Raw genomic sequence first — 16,781 nt, 5'->3', positions numbered from 1 at the left:
TGCACACAGACACGCGCACTGTAATGATCGCCTTCTGAGGACTGTCCCTTTAAAAGCCACAGCAATGTAAGGTTAGAGTTTAGCCCTGCCTTCTTCCTGATTTGTACTGAGTGCATAAACAGAATTTTATGTTACTTTTCAGTTCCCGTCCCATCTGAAACGACATATAAGCTGTGTTTGAGCTTCCCCTGCACACAATAAATGTGCAGTGTGACGGTTGTTCGTTAGCGCGAGGGAGGCAGATCATAGTGGCTGTGTGTGTGAAACATGGACACGGGAAAGGGAGAGAAATAGGTGCAGATTTGCGGCCAATAGGAAAAAAAATGTATTGCTATTTTAACGCAAAATGAACTATATCAATATAAATGATATTTTCCCGTGTGGTATTGTGCTTATAAATATATCGATATAAAATAAAATATCAATATATTGCCCAGCATTAGTATACCCACTGATTTGTTACTGGTAAACCGTTCTAAAGGTCTGTAACCCTAAAGCTGCATGTAGAGAGCATGCTGGCAGACAGACACACAGAAACACACGTCAAACTACGTACGTAGCTTCTTACAACAATTATGCAGCCATCAATTATATGTATTATCCACAAAACCATGTATTACATAGAGTGCCACAGAGGTTAATACACTGCACTGGTAATTAACAATCTACAAAATAAATCTATTTCCACAGCAGGAAATAGAGCAAACATAAGTCTTTTCCTGAGGTTGCCTAAAATACAGCAAATCTTGCTTAGATTGGTAGGTCTGTGATGGTAGGTTGGCAAAGTGAAATATGCTATTTTCCCAAATTCTGTTACCAGGTGTACACATTTCTGCTTTATATTAGGTTTATCGGTTTTCCCACATCTCAAAATCATGCCAAAATATACAATAGGGATTAAGTAAAGCTTCAGCAGTCGAAACAGCACAATCGAATCCCGCAAAATCTTGAGATTCAAAAGATTTTGTGTGCTATAAGACAAGTCTGTGTGTGTATTTCTTCCAAATAGTTGCTGCACATTTAACCACCCATTTAGTAGATACAATATGGTAGAAAATGTGTGATATTCTCCCAAAACATGTAGGTGTGGGTAGGTTTGTTATATCTCATAACTATTTCCATTTCAGGAGGTTAATTCCACGATTTCCTTCTGTTGTCTGTAAACACAGAAAATTTGATGCCCGAGGCAGAATTTGATGACTCACATTTGACAAAACCCTTTGTTTACATCATAGCTTGTTTTAAATTGGTTTTAAGTTTATTTTATCAGTTGACAAAAGCACAGAATGGGTTTCCCCGAGACTATATTACAGATCATTTGGTTCTTCCAACTGTCTCGCAGAGTTGAAAGAAGACTTTTGGCTAATGCATTCTGCAGAAACTGCAAGCCTTGTAATTTTAAAACATTAAGTTTGGAATTTGGCTAGCGGCTTGAATTAAAGGTTTAAATGTGTTATTGTATTTTCCTCTTTCCAAACACCAGATGTGTCTTTTAAAATTACACATATCTTTGCATACTTGCATTTGACTTCTTTCTTGTTATGCCTTTTATGTTAAATGTATCTCATCTACAATACAATTTCATGTAACTGCTTAATCATCTTACTGTGTCACATAATGTTGATCCTGATGTTTTTTTTCCTTCTCAATATTGTATTTTCCTAAATATTTTACAGAAATTGGTATGTTCTTTTTTGATCTTTTGTCTTCCAGGTTTTCTGTGTAAGTGTGTGCATGCTTCTTAGCTAAAACCACAAACAAAGAAAAACACATGATGACTATAGATGGTTGATAAAAATAGTTTGACCTGCTTGAAATATTAAACATGATATGATATGACACCTATATACACAACCAAACCATGTATCCTCTTTTGTGGAATCGGTAATAACTAATAATGGTAATGAAATCCTACAGCACTTTCACAAACAAAGAATGTTTAAAGAATAAATTTTGCCACCAAATGTTCCTTATCTCACTGTTGGCTGAGCATCTGATGGAAACACTCCGGATTAAGTAAAAACCAGCAAGTTAATGACAGAAAGAATGAATGAACAGCATAAAGTTGCCAAATAACTTATAACCACTTTACGTTTGTTCAGAAGCGGTCGTGTCCGTTTTCTGACTCAGAGTCCGATCGACGTGACCAATGTAATGACAGATGGTGCACGGGGAGTGGACAGAGCGGAATATCAGTCTGCTTCCAGTAAAAACTGACCAGAAAAAGCTGTAAATGGACTGATATGTAAACGCAGGACTGTGAGGATGAGACTTAATGTAGAGACGGAAACTTGTCTGTTGAAACTGATCAGAATACATGGAAACCTCTGTTAACCAGAGTATAGCAGCCCGCCTATTACCCCGTTCTGACTGGTCGAGTCGTTTGAAGGGCAACGTCATCAGCCAATAGGTGAAGCCTATATCACGGAGCTGTCTTTCTTGGAAAATTGCTAAAATATTATTAGAATGCTGCCAACACAGCAGTGCGTTCAATAGGTCAGAAAATACGGTAATATTTTTTTTTCCTTTTTAATGGTAGGTTAATCACTCCCAAAAAAAGAGGAAAACAGCATTTTTGCGCAACTTATTTCGATAAATACATTAACACAGCAACACTGGTTTTGTGTTCCGATATGGCAGACGACTGTCCCACATAAATTGGTGATGTCATACGAAAACTACTATCATAGTGCTGTTTCTCTGCTGGAGAAAAAGAAATCCTGTAGATAATGCTTACAAGCAAACTGCCCTATTGCCGTAACCAAAGAGGTTACCCACTTCTTTATTAAAGTCAAGCATTCAGACTTTACCTCTACTTTAGCATAATCTGGTTAGAAGAAATTGGTACAGCTTTGAAATGGTTTTTGCTTATTTCTCTTGACATCAACTGCAGAAGACGTAGAGCATCCTGAGGGACACGTCTCAGCACATTTGTCTTTCTGGAAAGAAAACTAAGGATACAAGCTGAGGCAAAGACAACAAAAACAATCTCCAACAGCAGCAAAACACAACCTAATATTTCTCTCCAGGTACAGTCAGACAACATACAACTTATATCATACTAGGGTTGTCACAATACCAAAATGATTAACCACAATACTATGCCAGACAAAGTATCAAGGTTCCAGGTAATATTGCAATACTGAAGCCTTTTTTTTACTATTATTATTTTTATGAACTGTAATGTATTTGCACAAGTTAGAAATACTTATTACTGATAGTGTTGTTTGGTGCATGATAAAAGTACATGAACAAAAGCATATAATCAATAAAAAAAACAATCAAAAGAAGAATTGATATCGTTGAAAAATTAAAAAATAATCCTTCAGTTTCCTATGTACATCAATTTATGTTCATTATAAATAATCAACTTAGGATCTTTTTAAACAAATCTATTTGACAATAATGCTACTTCTCCTATATAATAAACCATGGAGGATTCCCTGAGAAAACTATATTTGTATGCATTTTCTGGGGGACGTCACTGGTATTTTATGAGACTGGATGTGATCCCTCCTTCAGCTCCTATAGCTGGTGGCAGCACCTACACAGTGGATCTCCTATTGCTCTGTCGTCTCTGCCTTGTTTAAAGCCAAAATAGTTCCAAATGGGACTTTTGTGGAGCTTGTTTTATTTAGCAAAATTAATGGTGCCACTGATGCCGCCGCCGAGTCAGACTCGCCGCTCGGGCCCGGTGCTTCTTCCATGTGTTGTCTTGTGTTTGTGACTGTAAGCCGTGCATGCGTCCAGGCGAGACAGAACTTTAGTTTGTTGATTGCTTTGAACCTAATTTCTATCAAAGTGGAGCTGTCTTCATGGAGTTGGTTCTTGCAGGGAGAAACACACGAACAGCCAATCAGCTAACAGACGGGCAGACCAAGCATGCGGAAACAGCCGATCATACCTCCGGACGTCACCAGTAACAGGCAAACAGCCAATCATTCAGCAGCTGTGAAGTTCGGTTGCAGTGGTTGCCATGTTGGATTGTTTTCAAGTGAGGAGCGTGCAGTGAGCTTAAGACTGTGCAGTGACAAGCCGGGAGGAGAGTAGAGGCAGCCGCTAAGTAGCGGAAAAAGGCACCGGTAGGATAGTAATCCATGGTAGTACCATCGTGTAGAACTTCTAGTATAGTAGGAACCGTTACAATTTGGCAAAACAAGGTACCGTGGGTATCGTGCAACTACATATCATACGAGTCCGGACAAAATATAATCAATAAAAAGAAGGGGGGGTTGCCACGATTAAATTAACCTTTTTCTTATGTATATAAATATTTTTTATTTTAATTTGCAACACACGTACAAGACAATGTTGAAGGCAACAGTTTACGATCCCAAAAAGACACCCAAAACATTTACAAATCCTTCACTTCACTAGTTTCTTTTGCACTCTGATCTGTTTACATATTGTTTGTTAAAAAGTAGTTAAATGAAAATACTGTTTTCCTTAACAGGGCGAACAATTGTGATTAAAACATTGGTCAAAATAATCGAAATTATAATTACTAGATTCACAGAGATATTTGAAAAACACACAGAGATTAATTGCTTTATAGATAGCCACAATCGCGCAGCCCTACTATATTTTGTAATATATTATATTGCTACTTTTTTTTCCCAGCCCATAGAATATTTCTGTCCTCACTCAAAATTAACTTGCTGTACAAATAAATGCGTAAATGGCTAATAAGAGTTTCTAAATCTGTAATGGGATTTTTTTTTTTTTTTTTTTGAGTACTTTGAGTCTAGCATCAAGTGATTTCGTTTGAAAACAGAATTTGGAGAGAAAACAAAAACAAAAGCATGGTAATAAAGTCCAGAACACTTCATTGAGAGCCATTATACAGTGCGTCGAGGAGCCTCAAAGCCTTTAGGGGTCTTCTATGGAGGATCAATCTGTGTGTAGCTCTATCGTAATCACTTTGTTGTTTTGGTCGAAACTTGTCATGACTGCTACAAGTCAGAGCGACGACACTACTGCAAAAGCACTGAAAAACGTCCTTTCAGTAGAGCAGAACTTTTTGATGACGTTAGCACGGTTTAAACCGCGCGGACACTTAGCACCTCGCAAAGCTAGCCGCTAGCCTGTTAGCCTCAAACAGCACGACCTTTCCTGAAGGAACACAGCCAGCCAGGCACCGCTCTGTGTGATAGTTGCCTGCTACGTTACCGCTAGCAGGCTAACGGGCTAGCTGGTAGGTTCGCGGAAACAAAACGGGGTTCGGGCCTGTATTTTTGCCTCGGTCTTTTAGCGCATATAACTGCAATGACATCGTGCTTTTGATCGTGCATGGACTCCAAGTGTTCGCCAATGCCCTAATGATTGATGAAGGTGATTCTTGTTAGTGGCGTCGGGATAGAAAAGACAACTGAGAGGGCTGAAAATGGGAAGTCAACACTTACCTAGCTTTACTTTCTACGCCATCTTGGATCCACTTGTCAGACCGTCGCAAAGCATAGTGGGATGTGCCGATCTGAAGGTTGCTGGCTTGTGTGCGCGCGCTAGTGTGTATGTAGTTTAAATGAGGTGCATAATTTGCACACAGTTGTAATTACATGCTTTATTGAATTATATTGTAGTACTATCAACCTTATTCCTAGAGGCGCGACTCTAGGAATAGTTATGGGCTGAAATTCTTGAGCAATTGTAGAAAGTATAGCACTGAATCAAAAGGAGCACTTCCTTCCTATTTTTATTTTAGATCGTTATACCTTTTTTATCCACTTGCTTTTGTACAAATGTGAGTTTTTTTTTATTTATTTATTTATTTTTTTTAACAATTTTATAACTTGGGACAGGGGAAGACATATTCTACTAATTACAAGTGTATGGCCTTAATCCAGAATTTTTGGTTTCAAAGGCTGGAAGTAGTAATTGGTGGCACATATACGTATATATATCATTTTATTTGAACTTTTTTTTTATTATTGTAATTAGATAAATCAATTTATTTTATAGCATAATTGTGCGAAGGGAGAGCTGGTGCTGGGCTCCTTTTCATTCATATGTTAAATGCAGTTTTTAAATGAATGAAATAAACAATAAAATGAAAATTAAATGAAGGGTAGGAGCCTTCTATTTTTATCACAATATTGTATTTTGAGTTTATTTTCGAAATCATAACTTTAATCTCGTCTTTTCGACTTTAATTTTGACACTTTATTCGTCCAAAATTATTTTCTCCATCAAAATTGTCCTTAATCCGTTTCCGTTGTATTGCCGCGCCTGTAGACGTGCAAGAAAAAAATGTAGTGGCGTGTCACTAAAAGACTTGACAAGGTTAAAAAGTGCAACTAAAGAAAACTATTTAACGCTTATCATATGAGTTTTGCAGCTCAACACCAGTAAGACTACAGTGGGTTTGGTAAAAAATGTGCATTATAAGTCTCAAAATAGATTTCATAAGACTGTATTCAGTCATGTGTGATGCATAATATAGTTCAAAGTTCATGATTTTGCAAGTCAATAAATGACAAGAAGAGAAGTCCCAACAGGCACAATAACATATGGAAAGAAGAAAAAAACAGTCAATGTTAACTACTTAATGTAATCTGCGATAGTGGGTCACTATAACCTGGTAGGGATGTCTGCTGCTCCATGATGTTACTTGTAGAGAGGCTGTATTCATTAGGTTACCTTTATTCATTCTTTGTTAAGGGGATTTATTTACAATCAGCTGCATGAGCAACAACGTCCATGTTATAGGACTGGAGCAGGAAAATGGCCTGGCTATAATGAACCACTTAAAAACAAAGCTAAGTCATAAGCTGGGGTTGTAACTTACAACCTTTTAGCTAACAGCCTAGCTAAGATTACAGCCAAAATCTACATGTTCGCAGACTGTGAGGAGGGGAAAAAAAAAAATCAAACGAATCAATAAATGAAAAATTGTCAGTATTCATGTGTAAATAATTGATAACTAATATCAAAAACCAAACCAAGAGAAAAGTTAATACTTACAAAATCTCCTTTTAAGTCAAGAATGTGATGCAAATTCCAACAAATATTTCCTATATGTCCATATACAACATTTTCTGAATTTTATTAAGCATTTAACACAGCCCGTATTAAACAGTTACCCAAAACATTAGCATATTATTGTTTATTGCGTCAATTGAAATACATCAAAAAAAAGTTAAAGTCTGACTTTCATGGAGCTTTATATGCTTAACAGCAATGGGTAACTCTCTGTGATCATGTCGAACACTGACAGTTCTCAAATATTATTTTTCTTAAAAAAGAAAAAGATGTATTTTTTTTTTTATATAGTTATTAGTCAGGAACTGAGCTGCACTCAGAATCTGCCAATATACAATTTATTCAAAAAACATTCCAATTGAAGGAATACATAAAGGACCATAAAGAAAAACATAAAATACTGAGGTGTGCTCATGTTTCACTGCAGGTTATGGATCATCTCCTCCTTGGCAATCAGATGTGTGGTCTTGTTGACCAGAGACATGAGGGAGTTAAGTTTGTGTGACCAGTCGTTGAGAAGGTCGTTGGGATCCTTGGGCCTCTGAAAGTTGATGATCCCGGCCAGGCGGTCGACCTTGGCGTAAATGGTCTTGTTCACAACAAGGCTGGAGAGAAATTCCTCTGATTCCTGGCAAAGTGTTTGAGAGGAGATGCAAGTGTGTTAATACCAAAAGTACAGAATCAGAACAGTATCATAATGAATGAACTCTTGCATGGTTTTTCACGAATGCACATGCTTTGTTTCGCAGTTGTATTTCAGATAAATGCACACGTTCTGTTTCACAAATATATATTTTATGCAAACTTGTAATATACATTCTGAAATGCACATGCTCTACTTCACAAATATTTTTTTGAGGCAAACTTGTGATATAAATCCACGGATAATGCGAATTGCTGAATGTGCATTTACAAACTGCTTCAGTGCTTGGAAACCTCAGCGCATTTGTGAGAGAAATGTCTGCAGTGAATTTTGAGACTGCCCTGATGTCGCGGGTCAATAAAACTGATTGACAGATTCATCGGCCAATCAGATGTTTGCTTTCAGCCATTCATATTACTTCTTACATTTCCTTCACACTTTTGTTTGAACACTGCACATGCGCACATATCAGTAGCTTTGCAATTGGTTTAAAAATGTAAGAAGCCATATGATTGGCTGATGAATCTGTCAATCAGTTTTATCAGCCAATGGTGACATTCGTTGACCCACGACATCAGGGCACTCTCAAAATTCACCACACACATTTCTCTCTCACAAATACGCAGAGGTTTCACAGCACTGAAGCAGTTTGTAAATGCGCATTCAGCAATTTGCAATATCTGTGGATCTATATCACAAGTGTGCCTCAAAATAATATTTGTGAAGTCGAGCATGTGCATTTCAGAATTTAAAGTACAAATTTGCATAAAAACATATATTGGCGAAACAGATCATGTGCATTTGTGAATTTGAAATACAACTATGAAACAAAGCATGTGCATTCGTGAAAAACCCTTACACATTACACATTTTTTAAACTCAATCACAATTCAATTACAATTATGATTGCAACAGAATTTGTTAAATTACAATTATAATTACACTATAATTGTAATTAATTATCAATTACAATTATAATTTATCCCAAACCTGACGGGAGTGAACATCTAATGCTATTAAAGAGCAACTATTGCCACAGTTAGTGTGACTATCCTTTGATATTTTTAAGTCATGTTACACACAGTTAATCATCTTAAAACAATCAATTTAATCAGACACAATAGACATTTACAGTTATCGTTAGCTTGTGTTATTGAAGCACGAAGCTTACGTCAATGGCGAGGTCGAGGAGTCCGGCCATTCTCTTCATTGTGATTCTGGTGTAGTATTTGGCCATTATTCTGATGTTCTGTAGAGGTTAAGGAAATAGGAATTAGCACCAATAACAGCAGCACCAGACTATGGCATGCTAACATACTACTCATACTAAGCCTGACATCAAAATGAGTATGTAGTGCCTCCACAATCGATAGAATGAAAAGATTGAGTATGTGAGAAAGACCAGGATGTAAAGTATACTACATCGGGACGAGGGGTGTGACGATACACTCAGCTCACGAGACGAGACTCGATATTGGGTTCACAAGAACGAGACGAGATTTTAAGAAAACTGCAATGACAAAATATATGACTGGACCAACAGACTTATTTAACCGAGTTGCACATATATTTTGAAATGTTTTATTCTAACTCTTTACATGCATGATGTAAGCATGAGTTTTTAATAAACTTCTTCTTCCATGAATTGAAACTAAAACTTATAAAAGTTAAAATAAAATAAACAAAATAATATACCGGTATTTCTCTTTTTTTTTCAAGTACAAACAATATTATGTGCAAAACCAAATCAAAGTTCTACTCTGTCAACACAGAGTGCAAATAGTGCAAACAGAGCCTGACCAAGTGTGTCATTAACAACATGCTGCAACTACACAGACATGTTCTTTTAACTGTTAATAAACTTATTCTTCCACAAATTGAAACTAGAACTAAAATGTACTCCTCCTCCTCCTCTTCTTTTCCTTGAAACAGACTTCATACACAATGATTCTCTCCACTTCCAGCTGTGGAGAAAACACTTAAGACTTTCCTGGGTTAGATATTATTGCTGAACTAACTCGATATACATCCAAAGACTTACATTTTAAAATAGTTATTTTGCTAATGTTTTTAATGGTAAAGCCCAAGGAGCAGACAGTAGGATTGACAGCGACACATTCACCAAAATAAATGAAAAGATAAGCACAAGGAAAAAGTTATTGATCAAATTCCTTTTTTTTTTTTTAATATTTGTGTTAGAAAATGAACAGTCAGACAAAATATTAAAGCAATTACATGGACACCCAAAATGGGATTAATGCTAACCCATTAAAAACTAAATGATCTCAAATGTAACATATTTGAATGAAATTAAGGTTGGATTGCAGAGGATCAGTGGATTGTAAGGGTGGAAGAAAAAAAACAATTCGGCGATATTTTGAGATATTTCACCGCGCGACTATAGTATCAATCCAAAAAATGTCCAAATCAATTTCTTAATCATGTTTCACGAATAAAACATTTCATTGCGCAATTTAAATACCTCACTCCTCAATGCATTTTAGCTTGGAAGTTGATTGCATTTTCATAAAACATACTTTGATAGATGGAGGTGGTTACTTTTAAAAAAAATAATAATAATTTAAGAACTCAACATAATCCAAATCTGTCGTAGAAGCAAAAGTTAAATTTTTTTGAAAAATGTAATTTGACAATTGGATAAACATACCACTTGTTTTTGACATTGGTACTTGGATTACAGTTAGTTACCATTACTTGTTCTCACAAGTGTAAAAAAAAAAAAAAAAAGTATTTCAGTACTTGTAAAGGTGACATTTGTAAATATTGATATCGCGACATTGATGGATGTTGGTTTGTGCCACTCACATGTTCTACCACTCTGTTCTTCAGGTCGTTCCACCTTTTCTCGCCTTCCTCGGAACAAGAGAAAACATCTGTTGCTGGGTTATCGGCTGAGCCCTCCCTCAACTCCTTCCCATAATCCTCCACCAAGGCCGCCCAACGCATCAGTTCCATTGTGGTGAACTGTTTCAGAAGGTCCCTGAGAATCAACAGAGAGGATTAACATAGTGAGAGCATGTACATGATTATAGTAGGAATGGCAGAAGACAAAGCCGACCATAGGCCTGTGGTTGGATGACGATCAATTAGGAGAGCAAACTAACCAAGAAGTAGGGATGCACCGAAATACTTTTCTCACCGAAACAAGATGTTGTAAAGATGCGAGCAAACAGTGGTCACCTTGTCTGAAAACGGGCCAACTTGTCCGTGGACTCACAGAGAGGCTGTATTTCAACATACCTGAGTGCTAAAGCGTTTTCTGAGCATAGATGATGGAGCCCTTAAGTGAGATTTAAGGGCGTCACTTAGACCAGTGGTTTCGCAAACGTTTTTGCCCCAAGTACCCCCTTTCTTTTATTTCTGAATCCAAGTACCTCCTTTGTCTGACTACAACATTTTCCTTAGAAAACTATTTAAAAACAACTATAGAGCATAATGATAACACATTTTAAATAATCTTATTTTGTAAATAAGTGGAAAGAACTAATATTTAGTGCAGTGGTTCCCATTCTTTTTTGGATCGTGACCCCATTTTAAAATCAAGAATTTCTGGCAACCCAAAAGTTTGAGGTCAGATATATAGATATATATATATATATATATATATTTTTTTTTTACTGCATTTTAGTTGAACTAGATTTATATTTCATAAAGTGAAAGTATATAAACACAGTTTTTTTACAGGATTGTGTGTCATTTTAATAAAAAAAAAAGAATAATTAGAAAACTTCAAAAATCTATTTAAATTTTTCAGAAATTTCAGGTTGAAAAACACTGATTTAGTGGCTCCTGAATAGATTTATTTATATAGTTTATCATTTTCAGCCATCTCACGCCTGGGGTGGGACCAAGAAATAAACTATTTGTTAATTTTCCTCTCCCTCTCTCAAGTACCCCCTGTAGTGCCATCGCGTACCCCCATTTGAGAAACACTGACTTAGACAATGTAGTTACGCGTAGTTAACATGGACACATACAGCAGCCTGGCGCATGGCAGAACACCGATAGCATCTGATTTCAGAGTCTGCCAGTGCACGTCTGCCCTTTTGCATTGGTCTGCGTAATAATGATCATTACTTGGATGGGATTAAAATTAAACCAGCGCACACAAGAAATGATCCACGCCAGAATCAAAGCACACAGAACTTGTGCGTGAGCATCTCCGAGAACATACTTGGATAATAAACAAAGCAAAGAAGCTGATTTTCATCAAACACTTCAATGCACTTTGTGTTTTAATGAAGTAACATATTTACTTTGACTCTCCTTCAGCAGCTCAGTCAGTTATAGGTCTGTACATTATTATTTAATGTATGAGTGGGGTCAAGTTAAACATTTATTTTTGTTTTATTTTATATTGTGCATTGTTGGAATGTTGGTGCTAAATACATATTTTCATATTTTTTTAAGGATTTATTCTTTGAAGCAATAATATTAATTTACACAAATGCGATGTTATAATTTTAGTGAGGTCAATACACATTTATAGCCAGAAATGCAATGGGGCAATTTGCATAATATTTTCTTCTGGTGTTTTGATTTTGGCCAATAATTTTCATTTGGGTGCATCCCTACTAAAGAGGAACATTAGCTATCTTACTTGTACTTTGGGATTTCTTCCAATCTCTTGTCTGCATTGATCCTGTGCACCAGGTCTGACTGCTCGTTGTCGTAGGGAGACAGAATCACATACAGCACCACACTTTTCAGGGCCTAAAAATGCAAAAGCAGTCGTTGCCGTAACAACAATAAACTTTACAATCCTAACAGAAACACATGGTTCTGTATTCTTACAAACTCTACTTGTTATTGTATTTAAATAGCATCACAAAATACCGTAACATTTTTAACAAATCCAACTAAAAACAGTTATTCTGAAGACAACAATTATTCAAATAAAAAGAAGTTCTTCCGTTTGTGATAAATGATCTAATATTAGTCTGCCACAGACTTTCAAAGCGGTGCACCTGTTGCCACTTGCTGCTGTCCTCCAAGATGCATGGGGTGTCATAAATGGCCCTGTAGTGTTTGCAGATAGATAGATAGGAGCCCTCGTGCTGGTCCACCTGAATCATCAGGTTGTAGTACTTCAACTTTGACTCCTAGGGGTTTTTTTTTATGAATTCAGAGAAAAAAAAAACATTTGCTCAATTGTAAATAAACTGCAAAAACAGTTTCCAAAATAAATGATTTCTTAAAAAGTGTTAAAAGAATTGAATTTATGGCTTCATCTTACCTCTGTGCCTTCTTCTTGGAAAAATTTGGTATTTATCTTCTTGCTGATAATCTGGGTGCGAATATAATCTTTGACGGCGATGCAAAGCCGCATCTGTTCCAAAATGAACTCCACCTTTTCTTTTTTTTCCATGGAGCCGTAGGTTTCCACCTTAACAGTAAAAAAACCAAACATACATGCAAATCCATAATAGAATTTTTCTATTGCAAGCCTAGAAAATTTGCATTGGGATAAGACTATTCATTTGCGACTTTGACAGACATGGGTGGTAATATTTACAATAATATCATCAGACACTCACCTGTAGTTCCTGCAGAATGGAAGCAGCTTCTGTGACCTCCCCATTCTGCTCTTTGATATTTGCCAGGGTTTTTGTAAGCCTGGCACGCTCGATCTCTACATAAATCTGTGAAGAAGAAAAAGGAGTGAAGAACTTATTTGTGCTTCCAAAAAAAAACTAAGTGTACAATTTGAAGATCTGCGACAAAAGATCCTGTACCCCCCGTACTCTTGTTTCTTTGGCACAAACTTTTTTTGCTCAAGTTCCCCCTTTTTCTTATTTCTGAATCCAAGTACCCCCTGTGTCCAACTACAAGATTTTACTCAAAATTCTGTGAAAAAACAACTGTAGAGCATAATGGAATGGATGACTAACACATTTTAAAGAATCTCATTTTGTAAATAAGTGGAATTAAACAGTATTTAGTGCCTCCTGAAATTAATTATTTCTATAGTTTTTATCATCTATGGTGATGTGGGACCAAGACTGACCCTTGTATTTTCAGTTCATGCTCTAATCAAGATCGTTTCTATGATTTTGTGTGTTTTTGGTGTCATTTTGTGTATTTTTTTTGCCGTTTGTGAGTTTTTGGTATTATTTAAATTATTCCCTCTCAATGTGTGTCGTTTTGTATGTTTCGCTGTTATTTTTGTGTATTTTTCTCTCTTAGTGCGCGTTTTTTGGCGTCAATTTGTGTATTTTGTCTGTTCTTTTCATTTTTCAGTGTATTTTTCACTTATTGTGTGTTTTTGTGAGTTGCTAGTAATATATAAAACTACATATTTTGAATGCTTTTATTTCTCTCTCTGTGTGTGTGTGTGTGTGTGTGTGTCATCACGTACCTCTTGGGGTGCACGTAACCACATTTGAGAAACACTGGTTTAAAGTAACAGCTTACAAAGGCAAGCGTAATTGTGATAAATTGAGTATAATACAAATGTCACTTGTATCCTAGAAATGCACAATGATCCAGGTACCAAAACTTGGGGATAAAATAGCTGAGCTACTTTGCAACTTTGTGGTAAAGCCTAATTGATGAAGGATGATTGAAGAAGTTCAGTAAAGTATTTAAAATTGCAAAGTGCTGTTAAAAGACAAAAATTATTCTCAGACCTTCCCAGCAGTAACAGTGCGAAGTGTGTCGATGAGTCTCAGTTTGATGGTCAGATCAGTCACTGCGTCCACATACTTGTAACATTCTTGCACCATCTTGGCAACGGCCTAAAGGACAAAGGCAAAACAGTATCTCCTATTGACATTTACGAGAAGGGAAAAAAGTTTAAAATTTTACTGAGAACTAATAAAGATCAGGGGGTAAAGACAACAAGAAAAAAAATGTATAATATAAATCAGTATAGAACATTTATACTTGCCGCATTTACCTTCCAATGAGAAAAATGTGCACCAAAAAATTGTTTTTTTGTACCAAATAAATACATTTTGGAAGTGTTTCGTAGTACGTAATATTTATCTATATACCGGCAGTCTACCCGTAATGTACCTTGTGTGTTTTCACCGTGTCAGGATGGGCGAGTGGTCTAAAGACAGGCATACACTGCGCGATTTTTGGCCCATTTTCAGCCGACTTTTGACTGGTGCGACTATTTTGTGGGATCGTGCGAGTCTCTGCTAGATCGTGCGTCGTGTAGTATACATGGGGCCAAGGGAAGCGATTAACACCTCACGACCACCTCCCGATCAGCAATCGGACGTCATCTCAGTCGCTCCTCGTGAGGGTATCGCACAGTTGAAGCAGTGCCACGGACTGGCTTACCGTAAACGCTGACACTGCGCGAACACCGTAGGACCGCTGTAAAATTGACAGACTGTCATGCCCACGTGTGTCCAGCCAGCTCCTGGTCCATCACGTCGCCGCCTTTTCTTTTTTAAAGCTCTTTTTGCTGAGATTTGCGAGCGTCTCCTTACTTCCGTGTTTTTCTTCTTCGTCTGTTTCAATGGTGACACTTCAGTGTTCTTCTTTTAATTTTTCATTTTAACATATGTAACATGGCAAATTCCACCTACATACATATATGAAAAAAATAAACATTTTAGGGTATTTCCTGGGTTTGGGTTAAAGCTAAAGTAAAAGGGTTAGGGTTAAAATAAAAGGGTTAGCGGGGTAGCTAAACATTAATATGAGCTAAAATAAAACAGAGTGCACCTATCACATGACCGAAACTGGCCAATGAGGGACACTGTGTACAGATACCGTATACTAACGGTTTATTGACACGTATTACGTACTGAAAGCCACTGCCATACATTTTTAAATACACAAGCAAACTAGTCAAGCTGGCAACATTACTTGTTTGAGCTGACTCCTCCTTTTGGTGAGTAACATGATGTTCTCATTCAGGGAATCCCAGTCCTTGGCTTCATAACACATTTGGACCACTGCCACAAGGATTCTGGATGTGGATACCATGTCTGATGCCTAGAAAACACAAAAGTTCGATAGCACACAACATTTTGACAGAAACTAAAACCTATGATCTTGGTTGAAATGTCACAGCTAGATCAAATCCCTAAAGTCCACATGTGCTATCTGAGGAGAGTGAAATGATTCCTTTAATCATTAAAACTGGTAATCCTTGAGCAATTAAACAATTTAATGTTTTGAAATTAAATTAAAGTTCATATATAGGAAACATGTTTAATTTGCAAGTGAAAATAAGAAACCACAAAGGCAAGAAAGAAATGAACAAACAACAATAAAAGTGACTTACTGTTCTGGTTTGCTTCTCCAATGACAACAAGCTTTCGATGGCCTCTTGTAACTTTCCCTCCTATTGTAAAACAAAGATTAAAATCTTTTTTTTTTTTCATTTGCATGCGTCTCATTTATTCTTGATAATGTTCACACGTTACACGGTTTTTACGTTTTATGTGACATTTTGGCTTAACATGCAACAAAATTACTATTTAATGCTAAGCTAAACGCTGTTTTAGGTAGCAAACAAAACCCAAACAACACGGGGAAGTGAATTAAGGAAAATTGAAACCATACATGAAGGTAATTCATACATATGGACTATTAATGTTTGTCTGCATTTATCATGGGGTGTTTCTTGGTCGCCCCAAATCAGTAATGTTGGACAGTAGCATAAATGCTAACGCTGGCTCCAGTGTTCAGGTACAACAGGCGACCATTTTAATTGGTGATAGACTTCAGACAATGCATCACTCTAAAACGTAATTCATTACTTTTTTTAATTCAGTAATTTAGTTAATGTTTTTTATTCTCGTGGATATGTTGGTATTTGATAGGGTCTCCCTGAAAGCTAGAATAAATTAAACCGCATTGGTGATGCAGTGTTAAAGAACCCGGATGTTAGCCATCACTTGAAACAGTCACCAGTTCAACTGAAACATCATGGCACCATGACTCAGCCGGCGACAGATTCTTCTACACCAGACTTACTTTAGCCATTTTCTCGCATTCTGGCAGTCGCTGGTCCACAGTGGCGCTATAGTCCACCTCCATCTTCACAATCTTTCCATCGGATCTCTCAGACCGCTCATCGGACATGGTTGCAGGTGTAGATGTATCGTTTTTACAGAGCTTACTCCTTCAGACAACCCCTCGCAGCTAGCTGTGTTTAGTTTAACTGACGGACGAA

General features: G+C 36.8%; 2 protein-coding genes across 2 annotated transcripts in view; both read right to left on the bottom strand.

Moving 5' to 3' along the window:
- The window catches only part of helz (helicase with zinc finger), a 63,882-nt gene extending 58,402 nt beyond the window's left edge, over positions 1 to 5,480 (bottom strand). Inside the window, exon 1 of the mRNA XM_028462884.1 lies at positions 5,403 to 5,480. The gene's annotated coding sequence lies outside the window, so the exon portion shown is untranslated. The remainder of the gene's footprint in view (positions 1 to 5,402) is intronic.
- A 1,607-nt stretch (positions 5,481 to 7,087) lies between these two features.
- psmd12 (proteasome 26S subunit, non-ATPase 12) lies at positions 7,088 to 16,690 on the bottom strand. The gene is made up of 11 exons (XM_028457234.1): positions 16,583 to 16,690; positions 15,888 to 15,947; positions 15,467 to 15,595; positions 14,272 to 14,379; positions 13,180 to 13,284; positions 12,879 to 13,028; positions 12,610 to 12,744; positions 12,243 to 12,355; positions 10,448 to 10,622; positions 8,793 to 8,870; positions 7,088 to 7,606 (listed from the first exon to the last, which is right to left on the bottom strand). Exons 1-11 carry the CDS (start codon positions 16,688 to 16,690, stop codon positions 7,397 to 7,399), a joined length of 1,371 nt encoding a protein of 456 aa, XP_028313035.1. The 3' UTR covers positions 7,088 to 7,396.
- Between the last annotated feature and the right edge of the window lie 91 nt (positions 16,691 to 16,781).

This window comes from Gouania willdenowi, chromosome 1, assembly GCF_900634775.1.
Source record: "Gouania willdenowi chromosome 1, fGouWil2.1, whole genome shotgun sequence".
Lineage (NCBI taxonomy): Eukaryota > Metazoa > Chordata > Actinopteri > Blenniiformes > Gobiesocidae > Gouania > Gouania willdenowi.
The sequence above is the reverse complement of the archived record's forward strand: the minus strand, read 5'-3'. Positions and strand labels throughout refer to the sequence as shown.

What these genes read in the sequence shown, in the direction of transcription:
- psmd12 (XM_028457234.1), bottom strand. Translation starts at nt 16,690, where the DNA reads ATGTCCGATGAGCGGTCTGAGAGATCCGATGGAAAGATTGTGAAGATG. An exon ending in GCACTGTTACTGCTGGGAAG is followed by an intron (nt 13,285 to 14,271) that starts GTCTGAGAATAA and finishes TCTTCTTCACAG; the next exon opens with ATTTATGTAGAGATCGAGCG. An exon ending in AGAACAGAGTGGTAGAACAT is followed by an intron (nt 8,871 to 10,447) that starts GTGAGTGGCACA and finishes TAACCTCTACAG; the next exon opens with AACATCAGAATAATGGCCAA.